Source organism: Lutra lutra, chromosome 7, assembly GCF_902655055.1.
Source record: "Lutra lutra chromosome 7, mLutLut1.2, whole genome shotgun sequence".
NCBI classification, from domain to species: domain Eukaryota; kingdom Metazoa; phylum Chordata; class Mammalia; order Carnivora; family Mustelidae; genus Lutra; species Lutra lutra.
The window spans coordinates 71,127,703-71,153,483 of record NC_062284.1 but is presented as its reverse complement, the minus strand read 5'-3'; the positions used below and the strand labels follow the sequence as shown (position 1 = coordinate 71,153,483).

Genomic DNA, 25,781 nt, shown 5'->3' with positions numbered 1-25,781 from the left:
GGGGAGCCTGCTTCCCCCCCTCTCTCTGCCTACTTGTGATATCTCTCTTTCTCTGTTGAATAGATAAATTAAAAAAAAAAAAACCTAAATAACTAAACTATGACCTACTAAGTAGGAATTTTATAGCACAACTAAATAAAATACGTGACATTAGGTAATGCTTTTATTTCATGTTATTTTTCAGTTAATAAGCCTTGTCATTTAATATCAACCAGAGAACATAGTTTATTTAAAATTTAGCTTATATGTTTTTATGTTCACTTTATGGGGCTGATATGTTGTTGTATGTGTCTTTCTATGCATGTGGCACATGTGATTCTACAAACATATGATCATAACATTCTTTCTTTTGAAATACTATGTTTTCACTTTGGAGATGTTTTGTAAATAACTTATCAAAAGTAGATCTATATCATTATTTTAGATATAACTATACCACAGTATATTAATCAGTCCTATATTGTTGGATATTTAGATTTATTCCATTTTTTTTTAAAAGATATTTATTTATTTAGTTAGTTAGTTAGTTATTTGAGAGAGAGAAGGTGGAGGACCAGAGGAAGAGGGAGAAACAAACTCCCGCTGAGCAGGGAACCATCCCAGGACCCTGAGATCGTGACCTGAGACCTGGCACCCTGGTTTATTCCATTTGTTTTTTAAACTGTATAAACATTTTAATAAGTATCCTTTTTATTCAGCGTAGTATACATGTTATTTCCTTGATAAATTTGTAGAAGGAGAATTTTGATTGATATAATCAGATTAACTTCCATGAAGTAAAAATAAGGACATTGATTTTAGAGAAACTTTTTTTTTATTAGCAACCCCCAGGTGGTTCTGCTTCTCTTGTCATTATATTCCACGTCATGAAAAGCATGGGATCTTTCTACTACTTTCCCAGACTTTACAAGTAACCAGAATACCATGTACAGCAGCCCCATGATGGATAAGACATTATTCTTCCATTCCATCTAGACAGAGCTTTGAAGTAGCTCTGAGCTGCCCTGGACTGGGTTTGTGTTCTAAATGACATGATGAGCACTGCTTCAGATGGGCTTCTACTTGGGGTCTCTGGAGAAGGAAGTAGTGGTTCTGGCCTCTCCCCTGGGTGTTTTTCTGAGCTACCTCTGAAGAACAGAGATTCTCAGGGTTGAAAGAACTCTTGCAAATCTAACTGAGCTACCATTTCATATTTAAATCCCTCCAGCCACACCCCTGGCACGTATCTCTCAGTCTGTCCTTGAATACCCCTCGTGATACAGAATATACTTCCAGGAGAGTTAGTCCAGTTTATCTATGGATCACTCTCATCAGAGTTTTCCCAAGGGCCAAATTGTTCACCTCTTTTGTTAAGCTGAACGGATGGAGTGCCAGCTGGCGTACAAAAGCAGCCAGTTTGGTCAAGGCTCCCAGTCAGACTGCGGTGTAAACACAATCCTCATGACAGTCTTGGTGGTAGAGAGACTCTACAACTATGTTTTTGATTCATTAGTCCCCAGTCTCCAAAGATCTGTCCTTCATAACCTGTGAAAATTTGTAACATCCTGTTTTCTTAATGTTATACTTTACATGAAAGAAATAATTTCTTCTAAAATATGTAACTACTAGGTAAGCCTAATAGTCCATTTTGTCTAGATACGAAACACCTTTTGTTTTTTGGAAGAACAAATTGCTTTCATAAGTCCTGAAATCATAATTTATTTCTGGAATAAGCTGTGTCCTCAAAATACCAAGTTATATCTATTGAAATTTTTTTTTTAAGATTGTATTTTATTTTATTTGAGAGAGAGAGAGAGAATGAACAGGAAGATGGGGCAGAGAAGAGATAGAGAAGCAGACTACCTGCTGAGCAGGAAGCCTGATGCAGGCTTCCATCCCATGACACCCAGAAATTGACCTGAGCTAAAGGCAGACGCTTAAACCAACGGAGCCACCCAGGCTTCCCTATATTGAATTTTCTTTAGCGTGGCATATTTCTCATTTACTATCCATATTCCTTATGTTAAACTCTGCTGTCTGGTATTTTAGAGGTCGACGTTATCAAAATTTTAACTATGCAACTTTTCTGGGGCGCCTCGGTGGCTCAGTGGGTTAAAGCCTCTGCCTTCAGCTCAGGTCATGATCCCAGGGTCCTGGGATCGAGCCCCACATCGGGCTCTCTGCACAGCAGGGAGCCTGCTTCCTCCTCTCTCTCTCTCTGCCTGCCTTTCTGCCTGCTTGTGATCTCTGTCTGTCAAATAAATAAATCTTAAAAAAAAAAATTTTTAACTATGCAACTTTTCTAATGGCTACTGTGATTTAGTATCCTCATATCTTAAAATTCAAACACCCATAAATTTTTCCTAACAACTTAAAGGTTGTCATCACATAGTCACATGTACTTAAGTAGCATTTTAGTTTTCATGATACCACTGTATAACCCATGCTATTCCTTGTAATTCTTATGTAATGTTTACATAGATAACTAATAGATAACTACTGTCATCTCTAATTTTTGTTTCAAATTTTTCATTTAAATATTTAATACTCTGAGTATTCAGTAAATCATCCAAAGGATTATAGACTCTAGCCATTGTTTGGGAGGGTTTTGGTGGGGGGGTATTTTGTTTTTTAAGTAAGCTCTACACCCATTGTAGGGCTTGAACTCATGACCTGAGATCAAGAGTTGCGTGCTCTACCAGCTGAGGCAGCCAGAATCCCCTGGAATTTTTTAGCTTACAGTTGAGGAGATAATGACTAAATCAACTAAATTTTAGTAAATGCTCTATTCAAAAGTGCTTTTCATAATAGCTTAATTTTTATCACTTAAACTTGATGATTCCTAGTGTGTAAGCAATGCTGTGCTAGGGCTTTAGCAATAAATTATAGTTTTTCAGACATAAGGATAACACTCTTAAACTCCCTACTCTGTGTGCACTTCCCCCTTTCTTAATCTGACCTGGTAGGTTTTTTAATTTTTCAAGTAGTAGCACATAAATATGAGACTTACTACTTAGGTTGTAGACCATCCTTGCGATTCACATGGAGTAATTGACGTCTTGGCATCACTCACCATTCTATAGATTAGGAGCCACTGCTCTGCCACAATTCTTAGCTTTCCAGGATTACCTGACAAGCTCAGGGCAAGGAACAGCATGAGCCCAGAGAAATCTCCCAGGAGCTGAAATCATGCCAGGTAGCCCATGGGAAGCCTGAAGTAACCTTGAAAACCCACAGAACCACCAGAAAAAGGGCTTGAGTGGAATCTTTTACATCTTTTGCTTCCCTCTGACGGACACCAGGATTTTTTTTTTTTTTTTAAGATTTTATTTATTTATTAGTCAGAGAGAGAGAGCGCGAGCGCAGGCAGACAGAGTGGCAGGCAGAGGTAGAGGGCGAAGCAGCCTCCCTGCCGAGCAAGGAGCCCGATGTGGGACTCTATCCCAGGTCGCCGGGATCATGACCTGAGCCAAAGGCAGCCACTTAACCAACTGAGCCACCCAGGCGTCCCAAGACACCAGGATTTAATTCAGTGTGTCCCAGGAGACTAAAGGAGACCCTTAATTTTTTTTTAATTTATTTTTTATTTATTTGACAGAGCACAAGTAGGCAGAGAGGCAGGCAGAGAGAGAGAGGAGGAAGCAGGCTCTCCACTGAGCAGAGAGCCCGATTAGGGGCTTGATCCCAGGACCCTGGGATCATGACCTGAGCCGAAGGCAGAGGCTTTAACCCACTGAGCCACCCAGGTGCCCCGACCCTTAATTTTTTAATCTGATTGATTCCTGGAGGAAAGTTGAAAGCTGAGACTACTGTCTTGTTGGCTCATTATTATAAATTAGGGTCTTATTCATGGAAACTACAGATCTTCCTTGACTTACAATGGGGTTATGTCCTGATAAACCCATTGTAAGTTGTAAATATCTTAAGTGAAAAAAGCATCTACCCCTCCTAACCTAGCAAACATCATAGCTTAGCTTAGCCTGCCTTGAACATGCCCAGAACACTAACATTACCTTCAGCTGGGCAAAATCATCTAACACAAAGCCTATTTTAATATAAAGTGTTGACTATGTTCTGTAATTTATTGGATACCATACTGAAAGTGAGCAATGGAATGGTTGTATGGGTATAGAATGGTCATAAGTGTATTGGTCGTTTACCCTCTCCATCATGTGGCTGACCGGGAGCTGTAGCTCAATGCAGCTGCCCAGTATTGTGAGAGAGTCTCCTACCATATTGCTAGTCTGGGCAAAGATCAAAATTCAAAATAAGGCTTCAGCTGAATACATACCACTTTCACACCATTGTCAAGTCAAAAAATCATAAGTTGATCAGGGATTGTCTATAATTCTATATAATAAATGTTCCACAAAAAATGAAGTAAGTGTTCCAAAATGTATTATTAAAATATGCATTGCATATATGTTATTTTTACAATCATATACAAAAATATGTCATAGCAATATTTCTAGCTGCAATGAAAGAAAGCAGGTATGGAGCTGTTAAGGACCTAGATTCTGGAGACACACTGTAGATTCAAATTCCAACTTTGCCCTTGCTAGCTGGGTGATCTTGGGCAAGTTACTTTTCTATGCTTCAGTTACCTGTAAAATAGTGGTAATAGTTCTCACCTCTTAAAGGTGTTCTAAGGATAAAATGAGTTAATGTGTAGAAAGTACTTAGAACTAGCAGTGCCTGACAATGTTACTAAGTGTTGGCCGTTATTTTGTGTTGCACATGGTCATTTAAGGAAATTTTTCTGAATGATCTTAACATACCAGCTCAATAAAGTTGGCTTTTAAGGCTGTTTCTTTTCCTGATAAGCCTTCCTAAAGCTAGGAATAGGCATTCTTCATCATACCCTTCAAGGCTATTCATGATCTGACTTTCTTTTCTATGCTTTCTCTGTACAAATTCTTTACCTAAGTTGTGTTTTCTTGGGTTCTGTTCATTGCCTACCTCTTTTTTTTTTTTTTTTTAGTTTTTTATTTCAGTATAGGTGATGCACAGTGTTATATTATTTTCACATGTACAACGTAGTGATTCAGTTCTCTGTGCTATGCTTACCACAGGTGCGACTATCATTATTCACCATACAACGCTATTACAGTATCATTGACTATATTCCCTATGTTGAGCCTTTCCTGTGACTTATTTCATAACTGGAAACTTGTATCTCCCAATCCCCTTTACCCATTTTGCCCATCTCCTACACCCTTCCTTCTGACAACCATCAGTTTGTTCTCTGTATTTACAGGTCTGATTCTGCTTTTTATTTATTTCAATGCCTACCTCTTTTGCAAAATTTTACCACTGTTATCTGAATAACTTTGGAATTTATTGAATGCTATAGTGTTCTCTTTGCTTTTAAAGTCATTTCTGAATCATCAACCCTTTGCAGACAGGAGCTATGTGCAATACAATTCTTTATTCCCTGTCACCTAGTACAGTGTATTAAGTACTTAAGTATGTGTTAACTGGATTGCACAACCAATTGAATATTGTGTATGTATATTTATTTGCACACATGTTCAACATGTGTAGCAGGTTAACACTTTTGAAATTTAACTGTGTTTCACAAACTTGGAGCACTTAAGAGAAATTAAAAAATTACTACAAATAAGTGAAAACACCTGCAGATTAGATTTTTTTTGAACTGCATAGTAACCAAAAAACAGCACACTTTTTATGTTGTAATTTGGGCCTACATCAACTACTGGATAATTAATTATAGCATTTCTCCTTTGAAACTAATACTGCACTGTAGCATAGGCAGAGAAAGACTTCATAGCTCCCAATGTCCACAGCGCAGAATTAGGGTTGTGAGAATAAGGAACTAGATAAGAAAGGGACAAGGGAAAGAGGGGAGAAATATACAATTGAATTTGTATCTTCCACTAATATTTAATAATAATAATAAAGCATTTAGCTAAAAATATATGACACAAGACTTTCAACCTTTTGGTTATTGGTGTAATTTTGTGTGTGAAAACTGTTGCACTTGACATCCAAAAATCTAAATATTTATAGAATTATCAGTGTATACCTGAATCTTGGACATTTTAGTTGAAGTTTAAATAAAAATAATTTTGTGCTATAATTTTAACCATCTTTGTCTTGACTGAAATTTGGAATTACCATCCTCTCCTTACCCTGTATAACTTGTGAATTAAGAGTTTACTATATTTTAATTGCCTAATTTTTATTCCTCTTTTACTCTTTGTTAGTGAATATACTTTAACATGAATTGTGACATTAGGTATTTTAGGTATAAAAAGTGAGTTCTTATCAAGAATACATTAAACTGAAGACTCTTCTTTCTTTCTTTCTTTCTTTTTTTAATACCAGATACTCTAGATGAATATTTTGAATATGATGCAGAGGAGTTCTTGGTCTCTTTGGCCTTGTTAATAACAGAAGGTCGAACACCTGAATGTTCTGTAAAAGGTCGCACGGAAAGTTTCCATTGCCCTCCAGCACAGTCATGTTACCCAGTAACTAGCAAACATGAGTGCAGTGACAAGCTGGCTCAGGTGAGAATTGTGTGTTGAGTACTTTTTATTTATATTTATACAAACTAGTTTAAATTTTGTCATCATCTGTGTTACATCGTAATTCCAGTGTTCACATTTAAATATAAAATTAGTTAAAAAATCATAGTGAATGCAAGTTGGTGCAGCCAGTTTGGAGAATGGTGTGAAGATTCCTTAAGAAATTAAAAATAGAGCTTCCCTATGACCCTGCCATTGCACTACTGGGTATTTACCCCAAAGATATAGATGTAGTGAAAAGAAGAGCCATCTGTATCCCAATGTTCATAGCAGCAATGGCCATGGTCGCCAAACTGTGGAAAGAACCAAGATGCCCTTCAGCGTACGAATGGATAAGGAAGATGCGGTCCATATACACTATGGAGTATTATGCCTCCATCAGAAAGGACGAATACCCAACTTTTGTATCAACATGAACGGAACTGGAAGAGTTTATGCTGAGTGAACTAAATCAAGCAGAGAGAGTCAATTATCATATGGTTTCACTTATTTGTGGAGAATAACAAATAACACGGAGGACATGGGAAGATGGAGAGGAGAAGGGAGTTGAGGGAAATTGGAGGGGGAGACTATGGACTCTGAAAAACAATCTGAGGGTTTTGAAGGGGCAGGGGAGGTGGGAGGTTGGGGGAGCCTGGTAGTGGGTATTATGGAGGGCACGTATTGCTTGGAGCACTGGGTGTGGTGCATAAACAATGAATTCTGTTACACTGAAAAGAAATTAAATTTTTAAAAATTTTTAAAAAAAGAGAGAGAGAGAGGCCAAGGGGCATCTGGGTGGCTCAATCGGGTAAGCATCTGCCTTCAGCTCAGGTTATGATCCCAGGGTCCTGGGATTGAGTCACAAGTCAGGCTCCCTGCTCAGCAGGGAATCTGCTCCATCTCCTTTCCACTTGTGCTCTCTCTCACTATCTCTGTCTCTCTCAAATAAATAAATAAAATATTTTAAAAAATTAAAAAATAAACTATAGTGAAAAAAAATCCTAATCCTGGACCATAGCTAATTACCTTGACTCTTGAAAGCACTGCAGGTAGCTTTGCAAATCAGCATACATGTTGACAGCCAATTTCATACCTGCTTTCTCACACACCAGAATTAAGATTATTACTACTGACTTTATGTTTATTTAGTGGAATTATCTTCATGATTATTTTCCTTGCATTAGTCAGTGTCCCTCTGATAATTTTTCCCCCCCAAATTTTTGCTACCATATTAATGTTTAAAAATATTTAGTCTGGTAGGTAGTGTATAATTTGTTAAAAGGACTTTTCTCAACAGTTCCTTTCTTACTCTAAATTTATACTTTTAAAATCTTTTTGAGCATTAGGTGAAAATGAATTTTTAATATTTAGCTTTTCACTTGGAATGAATCTTTCTTCTGTAACAATGATACAATTAACAAACTATGCTAGGCCACCTGAAGGCCTGTCAGATACTTTGTTATAGCAGTTATTTTTCCACAAAATAAAACAAAAATAACCCCCAAGAAAATTTGCATCATACCTGTTTAGTACTAATCCGCACTGTGGAACTCAATAGCATCAATCCATTACTTAATGATGAACTCTAAATAGACAAGCTCTGCCATTGGTGACTCATTTCTCATATAGATGTCTTTTTACAATTACAGTTTTAAAATTTAAATATAAAATTCCTTGAGCAATTGAGACATTTTGCTTATATTCATTTCCCCTAAGTGTCGTCAAGCCAGAAGAACTAGATCTGAGGTCTCGTTGTTGTGGAAGAATAACCTTCCAATCATGGTGGAAGTCATGCTACTCCCAGACTGCTGCTACAGTGATGATGGGCCCACCACAGAAGGAATTGATCTCAATGATCCTGCAATTAAGCAAGATGCATTATTATTAGAAAGATGGATTTTGGAGCCAGTTCCTCGACAGTAAGTTGTTGTACTGTTGAAGTTGTTGTTGGTAAATCAGGCTTTCCATTGCTTTCTATAAATTATTTTAGTAATATGTCATGTCTTTGAATTCTTCTATTTATGTGGTAAAATTTAGACATTTAATACTTATGTGACTTGCAGTGACACTAGTTAATGCATGTCTAGACTCTTGAAAACATACATCTGAATGTTTGTTTTAGCTCCTTTCTGCAATTCAGTCATTTCATACTTGCTGGCATTTAAATACTTTTTCCTTCCCTTAGGAGTGGAGATCGATTTATTGAAGAGAAGACTCTTCTGTTGGCTGTCCGCTCATTTGTGTTTTTTTCCCAATTAAGTGCTTGGCTGAGTGTTTCTCATGGTGCTATTCCACGAAATATTCTTTACAGGTATGTCTTGGGCAAAATAAGAATAGTGTGTATTCAATTATGTTAGCTACTGAATGATAGTTTACCTTTTAAACAGTTAATTTCCTTCATTTCTAAATGTAAGTATATAAAATTTACTGAAGTTGTTCTCAAAACAAGTTAGGGAAATTTAAATGGGAATCACTATGAACTTTGCTTTTTGGGTTAAATTTGGTATAGAATAGTTTTCAGAGCATTTTTTAGCTTTCAAGAACCAACAATGGACTTAATGCTGCCATTATAAATACAGTAGAAAAACTTTCTGGGCTGCTGAATTTCCATAATGGTAGACTTAATTTTTGTATTGTGAAAACTGTAAATTTATAGGATGCTGAACAGCTCTCTAATTGACTCTGTAGGTAGGTGGCCATGAGATCACTAGTATCTCTTCATCACCTTGTACAACAGAATTAGCTGAATCCATTTATTTAGTAGTAAACACAAAATCCATTTTTCCTGTTTGACAAATAATTTTAACTTAAAATATTCTCGAGCCTTAATGCTTAAGTAGTCTAGTGTTCTTAAAAAGATCATCCCTGTTCTAAGCATAAACTACTGTACTTTTTGGGTGCCTGGGTGGCTCAGTTGGTTGAGCAACTGACTTGGGCTCGGGTCATGATCCCGGACTACCGGGATCGAGTCATGCGTTGGGCTCCCAGCTCCATGGGGAGTCTGCTTTTCCCTCTGACCTTCTTCTCTCTTATGCTCTCTGTCTCTCTCTCAAATAAATAAATAAAATCTTAAAAAAACTATTATACTTTTATTGGTTTTATCAGAATGACATTCATGGTAAAGTAGTTGAAAGTAAAGCCCTTTTACTTCCCTTTAACAGTAATTAATGTAAACAAAGATAAGTATATGATGATCTGAAATTTTTTTCTAAAATACAATAATGTTACAAATTTTATAATCCATTGATTCCCTATTTTTCCTGTACAATTCTAGAATCAGTGCTGCTGATGTAGACCTGCAGTGGAATTTTTCACAGACTCCGATTGAACATGTGTTTCCTGTTCCCAATGTTTCTCACAATGTGGCCTTGAAAGTCAGCGTTCAGTCCTTGCCCAGACAATCTAATTACCCAATGTTGACCTGTAGTATTCATGCTAATATTGGCCTTTATGAGAAAAGAATTCAAGAACATGAACTTAAAGCCCATCAGCACCGCAATTCTAAGGAAGCAGAACAAAGTAATACAAATAGTTCACAGCGTCTGTGTAGCAAACAGTCTTGGACCATGGCACCTGAAAGCATATTACATGCAAAAAATGGCACAACTCCAGAATGTATTGCAGCCATCAAAAATGTCAAACTGTATCCAGGCACTGGCAGTAAATCTGACCATGGAACATGTCAAGCCAATATTCTGGGCTTCAGTGGTAGAGGAGATAAAAAGTCACATGAAACACCAGTGAGAACTTTAAAATCATTTTCAATGATTGATTCTAGTGTCTCTAGCCGCCAGAGTTCCTGGCAATCTGTTGGTGAGACTAATCCTTTAATAGACTCTTTAATTCAGGAGCGACAAGAAGTTATTGCAAGAATTGCTCAGCATTTGATTCATTGTGATCCAAGCACTTCACATGTTTCTGGACATCCATTTAATATGCAGCAGTCTAGTTCACTTAATTCAAAACTTTCCCGCGTTTCACAGGAAAATGAAAATGTGAGAAAATGTAAAGAAACATTTTCTCTTTCTTTTGGTAGTCCAGAGCTTACCTCCTCAGAAGACACCAGTGAGGGAAAAATTCAAGTAAAACCAGAAACTCCTCAAAGTGCCTCTGGCATTTCTGATGGTCTTTATTCTCGTCAGTCTGTTGGTGAGACTAATCCTTTGATAGGCTCTTTACTCCAGGAGCGCCAAGATGTTATCGCAAGGATTGCTCAACACTTGGAGCATATTGATCCAACAGTGTCACATATGTCCCGGCAGTCATTCAACGTGCATGACTCCAGTTCGGTTCCTTCTAAAGTATTCAGGAGTTTGTATGAAGACAAAAGCTTGTTGAAGAAAAACAGGGATGACACCTCCATTTCCATTTCTAATACAAAATTTTCTTTATTAGAAGACAGCAGTGAAGGGGAAAACTTAATACCCAATAAACCATTGAGTTCTTTTCAATGCAATAGTAAAGTCAAGTCCTCTTTGAAACCTCAAATAAGAAGAGCTCTGTATCAGGACAATCCTAACGAAATCATTCAAAATACATTTCTAGAGACACAGAACAAAGCTACTGGTGTTTTGACTCCCTCAAATATGTCTCACTGCAAAAAAAATAACTTAGATTTGATAGTTAGATTGGAAACTGCACTTTCTGACTGTCAATTTAAGGAGCAAGAAATTATCCATGAAGTTGATAAAAAGTATTCAAATTGCAACAGTATTGACAAACAGACTTGCACAAATAAGTATAAGGAAAAAGTAATAAAAAATGAAAATTGTAATCCAGAATCTTTTAACAATCACCAATTTGAGAATCCCAAGAAAAATAACTCAAAAATAAAAACTACTATGTTGGAAATGTCTGGATATTTGAACAAACATGAAAATAAGTGCTCAAATAAAGACTCAAAAAGGCCCAAGACATGTGAGCAAAATACTCAACTTAATAGTGTAGAAAATTATCTCAACGATAATGAAGTTTTCAAATGCAAAAAGCCAGACTCATTGAAAAATGAACAGGATAAGAAAGAAGAAACAGTTGATGAGAAGTCGCAGAACTGTTCTCAGAGAAAGACTATAAAAAACTGTTTGTCTACATGTGAACGACTGAAAAGTACAGAGGTATTGGTAGGTAACGTCTAATATTTCAAATATATTTCTTGAACATTTATTATGGTTTGGATTTTGTTTACAGGAACTCTAGTTATAAAGGCCCAAGGTGCCCATTAATTATAGTATACAGTCTGTCAGAATAAACCTGCAATAAAATAACGTCCTTTCAAAATAACCCAGTTAAAAGCAAATGTTAGGTAAATTCTTCCTGTTGCCCTTTGTTGGTTATTTCAGTATTATGGGCAAGTGCTGGAGAGTAAATAATCAGAAATGTAAGCTCATTAGCTTAACATATTGTTTGTTAGCAGCTCTGACCTAATACACTGTGCCCATTGTGTTATGTCACCACTCATCTAAGGATTTTCAGAATATCGATAGTGAAATCACTCGGCTGTTGGTCAGAATACCTGGGTTCCAGTCCTGACTTCACAATTTGGTCCTTGAGACACATTGAATAAGTCATGTAACTTTTCAAAACCTCAGTCTCCTCAGTTTTAAAATAAGAATGATCAATATCTTGGGTCTCTCTCAATTGTGACAATCAAATAACAGATTTTAAAATATTTTGTAAACCTTCCATGCATTATGTAAATAAGATACTTCAATTATTTCCATTTTATTTAACTTTCTAACCAAACCATTTTTTAACTTTAGAAAACCATAATGCTTAAATTTCCTTTATTTCTGTAAGTATTATCACATTTAAATCTCAATTATATTGAAAACAACTTCTTTACTGCGTTGATCCAAATCTGAATGACCTTAGTTCATTTTCATCACTAAAATTAGTTCTCTAACATGGATTTAATCAAATGATAGTTTCCAATTTACTAAATTTGTAATTGTCACACAGTTAGCTTTTCTTGATCCCTCCTGGTACCTAATAGGGTGGCTTAATTTGGCCATAATATTTTTCAAGGTACTAAGAGTTACTTTTTCATATTCTTGTTTTAAATATAATCATAAAGTGTTTACTAAGTGCCCAGGCTTTTTTTCTGAATATTTTAGACATGTTGGCGTACCTAATCCTTTCACTAAACTATGAGGTCAGGTGTTATTACTAATTCCAATTTACAAATGAGGATTCTCAGCTTGGAGAGATTAAGTATCTTGCCCAAGGTCACAAAGCTAGCAAATGGCAGAGCCAGGGCCCAAATTAGTCTTTTCTGATTTTCATGTGTTTTTAGGAATTTCTGGTGTTTGGGTTTAAACTTGCTTAATTTTGAAGAATTAGCCTGTTTCCTGTATCACTACAAAAATGTGGTATATTTTAGAACATTCTGTTTTTTTCTACCTGTGAGTACTTATTTTCACAAATTAAAAACATCAGATGTTGGCTTAGCCATTGTTAGACTCTGAGTATTTATAAATATGACCATATTTGATAAGGCAATTATATTTGGACATAGTTTCTTTAGAATATTTGAGTTTATTCAGTATCCTAGAAAAAACTTGGACATTTTTTTCTGATTCAAATACGTGTGTGTGTGTGTGTGTGTGTGTGAATACAGATCTATAGATCATTAGCTTCACCACCAAGGATGTAATACTTCAGTATGTATTAGGAATAAGACTAAACAAAAAATTACTTAAGTATTACCATTACAATCTATTTTCCTAGCAGAAGACTATACCAGTGAAACATTCAAGTGTCTGGCGGAAACATAATTTTCATTCCTTAGATGGAACTTCAACCAGAGCCTTTCATCCTCGAACTGGATTGCCTCTTCTTTCAAGTCCTGTAAGGTTTTTTCCCTCTTATTTCATATTTAAAGTTGGAAGCATCTAAAATGTTTACAAATCATTTTATCCAAATTGTAATTGAAAAAAAAATTTAAATACCTTTAACAGAAATTTCCAGTTAGAAAACATATTATTTTTTGATATACTTAGTAACTCTATGTTAATAGAGGGAAAGGCTAAAAGCAAGAATAAAAATATTAGGATAAGATTTCTCTGAAATTCTTTTGTCTAATATTTTAATTGTTACTAAATATCAAGAAAGTATTTAGTGTCAAGTGAGTTTGTATAAATAAATTCGTATCTTAGCACCAAAGCTAGTTGACACCATCAGGTGGGTCATTTGGGAATCAAATTTGTGGTTGTCTTTGACCTGGAAGCCCTGCCACATCTTATTTTGAGACACAGAAATCGCCCTACTCTACGTTTACAAATAGATCTGTAGATCTGAGTGCAGTGGTCAAGAGTGTTCCTTTGGAGTGACACTGATGTCACCCTATCTGTGTGACATTTGTGACATTAGTTCAATAATATCTGAGCCTCAGTTTCTTCATCATTAAAAAGGGGGTGATATGGTCTCTTTTAGTGTTGTGAGGATGGTTAGTAAGCAATCAGTAGTTAGTTGCTATACCTGCCATTTCGGTTAAACCTGAGGCAAGTAATCAATATCACAGCAGAAGTGAAAACATGTATGTTTTGCTACTGACATCATAATTTCTGTTGCTTTATCTGTGTTATGTAAACTGAAAGGATACAGTACCTGGCCTATGTTCAAAAAATAATTATTGAATAAGAAATCTAGAATTTAAACTTGTAACATGGACCATAGATGTTTATTTTAGAGAAATTAAATTCCAAACAATTTAAAATAACCCCAAATATTTGACCTACCTATGGGATGCTTTCAAAAAGCCTGAGTGATGAGGAAAAAAAACTAGTTAGCATCATACTGATATAAAAGGCACTGTAGACTTCTGTTTAGTATGGTAGACTGAACTGATAAAGGCAGACCCTTCCTCCTCAAACGCAGATGTCCTGATAGAATATAACTTTTAATACAAAATAATACATAATATAACCCTTAAATACATAAGATAATGTAAGAGAAAGAAAGATAAATCTCCAAATTTGGGGCAAATTTTGGCCCTCTAGGATATCCAAACCTAATACAATGCTAGGGTTTAATGACTCTGGTGGGACAGGGGTTGAGATGTAAGAACATGTGTACATGTACAATCGAAATTGTAAATATGAAAAATATTTTAATTGCTGTGTATGCACACACATGTATGCATAAAACTGCAGATGGATTAACAGATGGATTCAGCTAATTGGACTACAATCAGTGAGTGGAGAGACAGATATTAAGGAAGCATCTCAAATGAAGTACAGAAAGGAAGAGACATGGTAAAATGTGAAAGAGCCACGAAGGATAAAATGAGATGTTCAGTGTAAGTCTAGTACAAACTCCAAAAAGTAGGACTAGACGGAACAAGGAAAATTCGGTATCAGAAGAAGTGAAAGAACTTTCCAAATTCAAGACATGAGAGTTTAGATAGAAAACTTCACATTAACTTCACATTTTATAGTCAGAACTTTATACTTCTGACTATAAAAAATAGCATGGTATACTTGTACAAATCAAAAATATTGAGACTGTTTAGACTTTCAGTATCATATTTAATAGGTTTATGTATTTAATATTCTCTAGAATATTAAACAAGTCTTTCTAATTTGTATGTTATATGTGATTTTACCTTTATTTTACATCTGGATCTTTCATCTTTAGGGTATTTTTAGCTAGCTGGTTTGATTGGTATCTTAAATGTAATGGGGTATACAATGGTTTTTGAACATGCAGAGTAGTATTTTTTAATCCTGTTCTCTGTGCAGCTCTAGGGTTCTTGGAAACATACAGTGGAGTGGGGATGGACTAAGGAGCAGCAGAGCTGGCATCATTATTTAATTTTTTTGTTTCTTTTAATTTTTTTTTTAAAGATTTGTTTATTTATTTGACAGACAGAAATCACAAGTAGGCAGAGAGGCAGGCAGAGAGAGAGGAGGAAGCGGGCTCCCTGCTGAGCAGAGAGCCCGATATGGAGCTTGATCCCAGGACCCTGGGATCATGACCTGAGCCGAAGGCAGAGGCTTTAACCCACTGAGCCACCCAGGCGCCCCAGTTTCTTTTAATTTTAAAGCTACCAATCTTTTATTACCCCGCAAAAGACAGTAGTACAGTTGACCCTTGAACAACATGGGTTTGGTCTGCCTGGGTCCACTTATATGTGGGGTTTTTGTTTTTGTTTTACTGTAAATGTATTTTCTCTTCTTTATGATTTTCTTAGTAACATGTTCTTTAGCTTTGTTTTAAAAATGTAATACAGTACATAACCCATATAACATACAAAATATGTGTTAATCAGCTATTTATGTTAATGGTAAGGATTCCAGTCAACAACAGGCTATTAGTAGTTAAGTTTTGGGGAAGCCAAAACTTACATGAGAATTTTCAACTGCAGAGGGTTGGGGGGGTGGTCAGTGCCCCATAATCCCTGTGTTGTTCAAGGATCAACTATATATAATAAAATAAATAAGTAAAAGTCTTTTTCTATATTAGGATTCTATATAAGATTTGGTTTTACAAAAAAAAAAAACAAATTATGCTTCTTAAAAACTCAAAACCTAGTAAAAGTGCTTTTATTAATTTTCTGTTTTTTCCTATCAGTAAATAAAATGAAAACATAAGAACAATATGTAATAAAGAGCATGATTATAAGTAGGCAGTTTTGGGAGAAGTTTTATTATTTGCCAGATATGGTCAGCTTTTGTTTGAAAAGGGGTCTTTTAATTCAAGAAAAAAATAGTGTTTTTAAATATCACAAATTATTATTTTGACCTTAGGTTCCTCAAAGAAAGACACAATCAGGTTGCTTTGATTTGGATTCTTCATTACTGCATCTGAAAAGCTTATCATCTCAAAGGTATTTAAAATTCATTTGTACTTGTCACTTAGATATGTCAAAAATTATGTTCTGTGCTTTCCACAGAGAAAAATCCCGTATATTTTTAGATTCCCTCTGGAAATCTTCTTGTAACTCATAAAATATTAAACTGTGATTCCTGAAGTTACAGGGCAAACCACACCAAAAAGACATGTATCAGAGTTGGTGGAGGATGTCATAGTTAATCAATAACCCACTATTGGAAATGAGCAGTAATCTTAACAGTTAACGTAGTAAACACAGCCTACATAAAAAAAGTAAATAAAGTTCGTTTGTATTTGTGAAATAATATTACACTAATTTCTAGTCTTGTACAATAAATACTTACTCTAAAATCACAATTTTAACAGGAGTATTATTTTCTAGTTGGTTATTTTAAATATTATTTCACACACAATGATTAATGATGAAGAAGGGAGAAAATAAGAAAATGAGTAGCTTAAGTAGCTACTATATATCCGTCATCATAATAAACACATTGGTTTTAACACTTAAGTAAGTTTGATTATTTCTGGTCATTTGCCTCCTCCTTCGCCTTACACTTCTTTGCAAAAAAGCCTTGGAAGTGTGTTCCATGTTGACAAGTAATACTCATTATTTTCTTTAGTCACATAATTTTGCCTTTGTATTCTCATTTTTAACTGAAAATGAACACTGATAAAAAACTGTGTTATGTATTTCTAGTAGATGCCACTATGTGATACATTATAAATTATTTCTTAAAACTTTCTAGGATATTACTTATATTTTTTTGTCAAATATTATAACAAAGATCATAAAATCAAACCAGAATTTTAAACAAAATATCTCATATCTTAAAATTTGGTAGGATTAATTTTTTATCTTATAGCTTAAGTAAAATTAAAATTGATCAAATTCTCCTACTTTAATTTTGTACTAAAAGTCAGAAAATATTGTGCTTAATGTGTTCATTTGCTGATTTTCTTTTTAATAGTCCTCGGCCATGTTTAAACATTGAAGATGATCCAGATATTCATGAAAAACCATTTCTGAGTTCTAGTGCTCCACCTCTAACAAGTCTTAGTCTCTTAGGAAATTTTGAGGTAATGTTTTTCAAAATTATTTTAAGAGTTGGCATTTTTTTTTACCTTAGATCTAGGGTGTTATTTATGTCATTTGTTTGTGAAAGGGAAATAAATAAATGAATTGTATTTTTCAAATCCTTGAAATCACCTTCTTTCCTTTGCTTTTTCCTTTTCCCCTTCCTTTTTGTAAGAAGCAAAGTTAGAATTGTTGATAGTGACATCCTAGAACTGGTACTTTGTAGGAACGATTGAGAACTTGGTAAAGTGGAGTGAGGTGTCTATTAATCTAGCTAGAAAAGGGACTTAACCACACCTCACATGGTGGTACTGGCTCTAAAACTCCGGTAGGAGGTGGTGGGCTGATAGCCCCTTCATGATGAAGAGGTTGACTTACAAAATCAAACGGTTCTTTGAACTATATTTGCAACTTTGTTATAAAATAACAAAATATATAAACTTTGTTATATAATATATAACTTTGTTATAAAATAACAAAATATATAAAATAACTTTGTTATAAAATAAGATTATTTTTAAAAAATTGAATGGGTAAAGCTTTCCAATAATGTGCTATTTTATTTAATAAGAATATTTCTACTTAGGATCAACTGTATTACGGGATTAGTTATCCTTAATTAGAAAACAATCTTAAATATTGAAACTAATGTAATATTATGTGCCAAATGCACATCAATTAAAAAAGAGAGAGAGAAAGAAGAACAGCCTTAAACGTGAACCTGTAAATGAGGTTTTAAGGATGATTTTAATTGGTGAGCTTTTATGGGAAAATAATTTAAAATTTGTAGTTTTAATAGCTTCATTGGAATTTTGGTGGTTTAATATGTTAAGAGTATGCTGTCTTTAAAACTAAATTTTAATTTTTAGCCTATCTTCCAAAGTTTTAAAATGAAAAGACTTATGGTGAATTGATTTCTTTTCCATGTCACTTTCAAGGTATCACTTCAGAGATGTTGAACTCTGTATTCTCTGTCATTATTTTAAAATTGCATAAAGCTACTGTGAGTGTCCGATGTTCTGCAACCTTTGTTTTACAAGAAAATTTGTGAGGGGGGATAAAGAGCATCTGATATGTGAAAACCTTAGGGAAGATGGTTAAAAGATCAGTACACTGGAATGTACTTGTGCAGATATGCATACATTTTCACTTGACTTCAGTAGAAAAATACAGAGAGGTTCTGAGACTGTCCAGCTCACAGGTCCTTTTTAATTTATACAAGTCCTGTGTTTCAAGAGTTCATTCCTTTTTATTGCCACAATATGGATATAGCACAATTTGTTTATTCATGTACATCACTCTAGACCTTTGGGTTCTTTGTTTCCAGTTTTGGCCTATTACACATAAAACTGCTGTGAGGGTACCTGGGTGGCTCCAGTTGCTTAAGCATCAGACTCTTGATTTCAGCTCAGATCATGGTCTCAGGGTCATGCGATTGAGCCCTGCATGGATCCTGCTTAAGATTCTCTCTCTCCCTTTCCCACTGCTCTCCACTTCACCCCACTCCACACATTGGTGCATTCTCTCTAAAAAAAATAAATAAAATTAAAAATAAAGCTGCTGTGAATATCGTGACCTGAGCAGATGCTTAACTGAATGAGCCACCCAGGCACCTTGATTTTGTCCAATTTATTATATTCTTTTATGGATCTTGATTTTGATGTTGTATCTGAAAAATTTTTTCCTAGGGGTCCCTGGGTGGCTCAGTGGGTTAAAGCCTCTGCTCTCAGCTCAGGTCATGATGCCAGGACTCTCTGCCTGCCTCTCTGCCTACTTGTGATCTCTGTCTGTCAAATAAATAAATAAAATCTTTAAAAAAACAAAACAAAACTTTTCCTAACCCAGGTTTTCTCAACCTTGGCACAATTGATATGTGAGCCAGATAATTCTTTGTTATGTGATCTGTTTTAAGCATTGTAGGATATTTAGCAGAATCCTTGGCCTCTAACCATTACAGTCCAGTACCACTGTCTGCCCCTCCCTCCACTTGTAGCAGGTAAAAAAAAAAGTCTCTGAACACTGACATACATCCCTGGTTGAGAACTACTTACTAATCCAAAATCAGGAAACATTTTTTCTAGACATCTTTATTGTTTCAGCTTTTGCATCTAGTTCTCTGATCCATTTTGAGTTAATATTTATATATGACACAAAGTTTATAATCAACTGTTTGATTTTTATGAACATGAATGTCATATTATTCCAGTCTTGACGTGAATTAATTTGAGTTGTCTAACATGTTATCCTTTCTCAAAATCGCTGTCACCATTCTAGTTCCTTTCACCTTCTTCATGTAAATTTTAGAGTTAGCTTATCTATTTCTACAAAACAGTATGCTGAGATTTTGTTTGGATTGCATTGATATAGATCAGTACATGGAAAATTGACATCTTAAGGATATTAAATCTTTTTTAAAAGATTTTTTTTTTTTAGCTTTTAAAATTTTTTATCTTTTTAAAGATTTTATTTATTTATTTGACAGAGAGACACAGCGAGAGAGGGAACATAAGCAGGAGGAGTGGGAGAGGGAGAAGCAGGCTTCCAGCAGAGCAGGGAGCCCAATGCAGGGCTTAATCCCAGGACCCTGGGATCATGACCTGAGCCAAAGGCTAAAGCTTAATGACTGAACCACCCACGCGCCCCTAAGATTCTATTTTTTTTTTAAAGATTTTATTTATTTATTTGACAGACAGAGATCACAAGCAGGCAGAGAGGCAGGCAGAGAGAGAGGAAGGGAAGCAGGTTCCCTGCTGAGCAGAGAGCCCGACGCGGGGCTCGATCCCAGGACCCTGGAATCATGACCCAAGCCGAAAGCAGAGGCTTTAACCCACTGAGCCACCCAGGCGCCCCTAAGATTCTATTTTTAAGTAACCTCTACACCCAGTGTGGGGCTCAGACTTATAACCCTGAGGTCAAGAGTTGCATGTTCTACCAACTGAGCCAGCCAGGTGCCCCAGAATATTAAATCTTTTCATATCTGAATATAGTGTATCTCTGCATTCATTTAGCTATTCTTTTTCATTGATTTTTTAAAATTTAAAAATTTTATTTTTTTCATTGATTTTTTTTGTAGTTTTCAGCATGCATATATCTTAAACATACTTCTGTAGATTTATATCTAACTAATCCATGTTTTCAGGTGATATTATAAATTTTAGTTAAAAGGTTTTTAATTTTCAGGTTCCTGGGTGGTGCAGTTGATTGTCCATCTCTTGATTTTGGCTCAGGCTGAGGTCTCAGGGGTCGTGGGATTGAGACCCAAGACCCTCGTTGGGCTCTACACTCAGTACATAGCCTGTTTAAGATTCTCTTCTCTCTCTGCCATCTTCCTCCCCCTGGTGCATGCTCTCTTTCCCCTCTCTAAAAAAAAAAAAATTTTTTTTAAAGAAAGTTTTCTAACTTTCAGTCCTTCATTACTGTATATTAAAATACAAGTGATTGGGTGTTTGTGTGTGTGTGTGTGTGTGTGTGTGTGTGTGTGTAATTGCCTATGACCTTGCTCAGTTTATTGATTTTATTGATTTTGTAGTTGTTCTTTGGGGTTTCTTTACATAGATACTCATATCTTCTATAAATTGGGCCAGTTTTATTTCTTACTTTGTAATCCATACCTGTATTTCCTTTTCTTGTTTTGCACTGAGGAGGGTCTAGCATGCGTTGCTAATATATTAAAGTCATTAAAAGCTGAATAAAGTCAGAAACTAATATAGGCCATTGGCCTTATCCATAATAATTTTTTATGTGTTCTTCCTATGAAAATGTTACCCATCTTTAGATTTATTTTATTTAGGAGGTATTTTTTTAAGTTTTTTTTTAAGATTTTATTTATTTGACAGAGATCACAGGTAGGCAGAGCAGCAGGCAGAGAGAGAGGGGGAAGCAGACCCCCAGCTGAGCAGAGAGCCCGATGCGGGCTCAATCCCAGGACCCTAGGATCATGACCTGAGCCGAAGGCAGAGGCTTTAACCCACTGAGCCACCCAGGCGCCCCTAGGAAATATTTTTGAGTAACTACCATGTGTTGTGCTGTATGCTAGGAGTACAAAGCTAGATAACATTCCTGCCTTATAGATATTACAGTCAACTGAATATGTAAGTGATTTATAAACTCAAGTAATTATCATTGTAAAAGAAATTAACTCAGTCCTCCCATATCCACTCTGTGCTAAAGGAACTGAGGAAAGCTTTACTGAGGAACTGTCACTTGAGCTTAGTTACAAAAGATAAGTAGGAATTTGTCAAGTAAATTTGCATGAGGAGTGGGAAGGGATTTTAGATAGGGAACTACATTTGCAAAAGTAGCAACAGAATATGATGATGTTGGAAAGCATCAGCTTGACTTGGAGCATGATACTCTGTGCAAGTAGGGAGAAAGGAGTCAAGAAACCTAGGGTAGGACTTACATGCCATGCTAGGAAGATTTGACTTGATCTAATAGCAGGAAGCATGAAGTTTTGTCTAGTAGGTGATAATAATACCTTTTGTTTGTTTGTTTGTTTGTAGAAAAACAATTCTGCCCATAATACAAAGGATACACTAGAGTAGGAAGGACTTAATTAGAAGATGTACTTGTTCAGAGGAGAGGTTGTGAGGGTCTGAGCTATGTTAATGGTGGTAGGGAAGAGAGTTGCAGCCATGAGACTGAGTGGTCAAATCACAGAATATGCATTGGATTGATTGCAGGGCAGAAGGGAGCTTAGAAGCTTGGTTATAACATAGGTCTTTTGTTGTTAGCTTTTTAATTGGGAATTTCAGAATTGCTAATGTCACAGTTTGAACTTTACAGTACACAAACTATCAGGCTCGTGATGGCTTCCAGTGTTCCTTTTTTCCCAGACAACTACTGAATCAAAGATATGGTACTCACATTTCATGATAAATGTGTATATGTATGATATATGTATATAAATGAGAGCTTGTGAAAAGTTTAAAATGTTTTTCATACCTAGCAAGATAGCACTAAATTGTTAAAAGTGATTTTCAGCAAATGAGCTTGAAAGAAATGAAAAAAAAGAAACTTCTCTATTTGTATTTCTGGGGTTCTGGGGGGGCGAGATTTATTTACTTATTTACTTATTTATTTGAGAGAGAGAGCATGAGCAGAGGGATAGAAAATCTCAAGCTGACTTGACATGGGGCTTGATCTCACAAACATGAGATCATAACCTGGGCTGGAACTAAGAGTTGGAAGTTTAACCTACTGCACCACCAAGACACCCCTTTATTTCTTTGCTTTTAAGTTTTTCTCCAATGTTAAAGACAAGTTAAACTATAAAACATATGTCACATATAATGTTATTTTTTAAAGAAGGAATTATTTTTCAGTTGAAGTTTCAGGTGCTTGGCCCTCTCTTTGCATATGACTATTAACAAGATTTATTTTTTTTTTAAGATTTTATTTATTTATTTGACAGAGATCACAAGTAGGCAGAGAGGCAGGCAGAGAGAGAGGGGGAAGCAGGCTCCCCGCTGAGCGGAGAGCCCGATGCAGGGCTCGATCCCAGGACTCTGGGATCATGATCTGGGCCGAAGGCAGAAGCTTTAACCCACTGAGCCACCCAGGCGCCCCTATTAACAAGATTTAAAGTGCTTCTCTATGGCCAGTACCTTGTAGATAGGCTCTCTGAAGAGTACAAAAATTTCTGATATTATACCTTCTCTGTTAGAACATATTTTTATTTACAGAGATTAAGAATAACATATTAAACAATTAGGTTTAACTAACGGTGAAGTTTAAGGATAGTTAAGTGTGAGTTGGAATAGTGAGAGGAGGCCAAACTTCATACAATGGTAGAAGATTGATGGGGGACAAGTTGATGACAGGTCTGATAAATGTATGAAGTGAGGATGTGTAAATGTTAGCCACCTTATTTGTTTGTTCTATGTTTGATTTGTCATTCTTTTCTTTTTAAGTAGGCTTCAGGAGCACCTGGGTGGCTGTTGGTTAAGTGGCTGCCTTCAGCTCAGGTCGTGATCTTAGCATCCTGGGATGGAGCCCTGCATTGGGCTCCCTGCTCAGCAGGGAGTCACTTCTGTCTCTGCCCCTTCCCCCTGCTCCTGTGCTCTCTCTCTCTCTGTCTCTCTTTCAAGTAAATAAAAATAAAATCTTTAAAAAAAAAAAAAATAACGTAGGTTTCATGCCCAGCATGAAGCCCAGTGTAGGGCTTGAACTCATGACCCTGAGATCAAGAGCTGAGCTGAGCTCATGAGTGGGATATTTAATGGACTGAGCCACCAAGGTGCTCCTATTTAATTTGATTTTAATTTCAGTGTAATAAACAATGTAATGTTATGTTTTCTAATTGCTGTGACTAGGACTTCCAGTACTATGTTGAGTAAAAGTGAAAGTGAACATCCTTTTCTTCTGACCTTGGGGGATTTCCCCTTTAAGTATGGTGTTCACTGTGGGGTTTTCATAGATAGCCTTTATTATGTTGAGGTATGGTCCCTCTAACCCTACTTTGTTGAGGGCCTTTATTATGAATGGATGTTTTTCTGTGTCTATTGAAATGGTCCTATGGTTTTTATCTTTCTCTTATTGAAGTTATGCATCACATTAATTGATTTGCAAGTATTAAAACCACCTTTGCATCCCTGGAATAAATCTACTTGATTGTGGTGAATGATATTTTTTAATGTGTTGTTGGATTCTGTTTGAGTAGCAACCATATTTTTTTAGTGCCAGAAAGCGTGATATTTCTTTAAATGAAAAACAGACAAAAAACAGGATGTGTGTCAACTTCTAAAATTTATTTCTTAAAAATTTTGTCTTCCAGGAATCTGTCTTAAACTATCGGTTAGACCCTCTTGGCATTGTTGATGGTTTCACTGCTGAGGTAGGGGCAAGTGGTGTTTTCTGCCCCACACATTTGACTCTTCCCGTTGAAGTGTCATTCTACAGTGTTTCAGATGATAATGCTCCCTCTCCTTATATGGCAAGTATTTTAAAAATTATCTTTGTCTGCTAAAATCAATTTAATGACAAATGTCTTTAAAGAGATTTAAGACTGCTTTCTCGTAATGCTTGAAACAAAGCATTTCCTAAAACTAAAGGCTGAATGAGACTAAAATACCAGCGTGTTACCTCACAATCATTGAATACTCCATCAAAAACTAATGATGTACTACTATATGTTGGCTAACTGAACATAATTTTTAAAATGTTACCTCACAACTTCTTTTTCAGCTAGCTCTAACAACAAATTTCCTCTTTTGCATTTGAGGCTCTGCTGAAAATTTACTTGTTTTTATGTGATTTAAAAAAATGAAAAACTATTAGTGACACTATAATTTCATATCTTGCTGAGTTCCCACAAATTCTCAAGTGCTTACTGTGTACCCTGGTCCCACAAGTGTTGCCTTCCCGCGTGATCCTCATCTCAGGAAGATTTAGTTAACGATTTGGTGAAGTAAGTCTTCTGTGAGACCCTTTTACCCCCTTTCTCCTATTTGTTTTGAGACCATTTTTTTCTAATCCTAGAGTTGATTTCTAATCCTAGCTATTTCTGTTTCCATACGTATGTTCTAACGGGGAGAGTAAGATAACCAAGGGTAATTTAGAGCAGTTTTGAGCCTTATGATCCTATGATTTCATCTTTCCTGTTTTTGTTTTTGATTACTTGAGGATAAAACAAGCCTTCAACTCCAAAAATGTGACAGGGTCCAAGTGTATGTTTAGTTTCAGCACTTTACAAAAGACAGAGATGGAGAGGAGACTAACAGTGCAAGTCTGTAAGAAGTTTACAGTAGTGGTATCAATTGGGGAGTCAGATCTGTGTTTTCATGTTAGGTCTTACTTTGCTGTATACAAATAGAAATTGCTGTAGTTACAGAAGTTTACAGCTCCGGCCTTGCTGCTTGAATTTCCTAGCTTATCACATGACCCTCTCCTATTGATTCCTCTCCTAATATCCCTCTCCCCAACCTTCTAGATTGTCAAGGACTAAAAGCTGTAAAAAGGGAATTCTGTGCAATTAAGAAACAACAGAGGAAATGAAATTATACATTTTGGGGGACCTAAATATAGCCTGTTCATTATTGGTCCAGTTCTCTCAAGGAAAATTATTTTAGCCTTACTGCATTCTAAGGGTGAATTTTTTTTTTTTAAGATTTTATTTATTTATTTGAGAGAGAGCAAATGAAAGAGAGCATGAGCAGGGGAAGAGCAGAAGGAGAGAGAGAAGCAGACTCTACACTGAACAGGGAACCTGACACTGGGCTCAATTCTAGGACTCTCTGGGACCTTGACCTGAGCTAAAAACAGGTGCTCAACTGACTGAGCCACCCAGGTGTCCCTGAAAATTTTTATTTAAGAGCATGACCAGTGTTTCATACTTTTATTTAAAAACAACATCATGGTAT

General features: G+C 35.8%; 1 protein-coding gene across 7 annotated transcripts in view; it reads left to right on the top strand.

Annotated features, from left to right (window-relative positions):
* Positions 1-25,781, top strand: part of ATOSA (atos homolog A) — a 95,570-nt gene that overhangs the window by 59,674 nt on the left and 10,115 nt on the right. For 6 of the 7 annotated variants that reach the window (XM_047735886.1, XM_047735884.1, XM_047735883.1 and 3 more), the window contains 8 exons: positions 6,328-6,512; positions 8,229-8,431; positions 8,698-8,823; positions 9,787-11,632; positions 13,239-13,358; positions 16,259-16,338; positions 17,315-17,423; positions 24,197-24,355. In XM_047735886.1, the coding sequence (XP_047591842.1) occupies positions 6,328-6,512; positions 8,229-8,431; positions 8,698-8,823; positions 9,787-11,632; positions 13,239-13,358; positions 16,259-16,338; positions 17,315-17,423; positions 24,197-24,355 (2,828 nt within the window). Of the gene's footprint in view, positions 1-6,327; positions 6,513-8,228; positions 8,432-8,697; positions 8,824-9,786; positions 11,633-13,238; positions 13,359-16,258; positions 16,339-17,314; positions 17,424-24,196; positions 24,356-25,781 lie in introns of those variants that run through there. The other variant, XM_047735882.1, reaches the window with a different exon arrangement.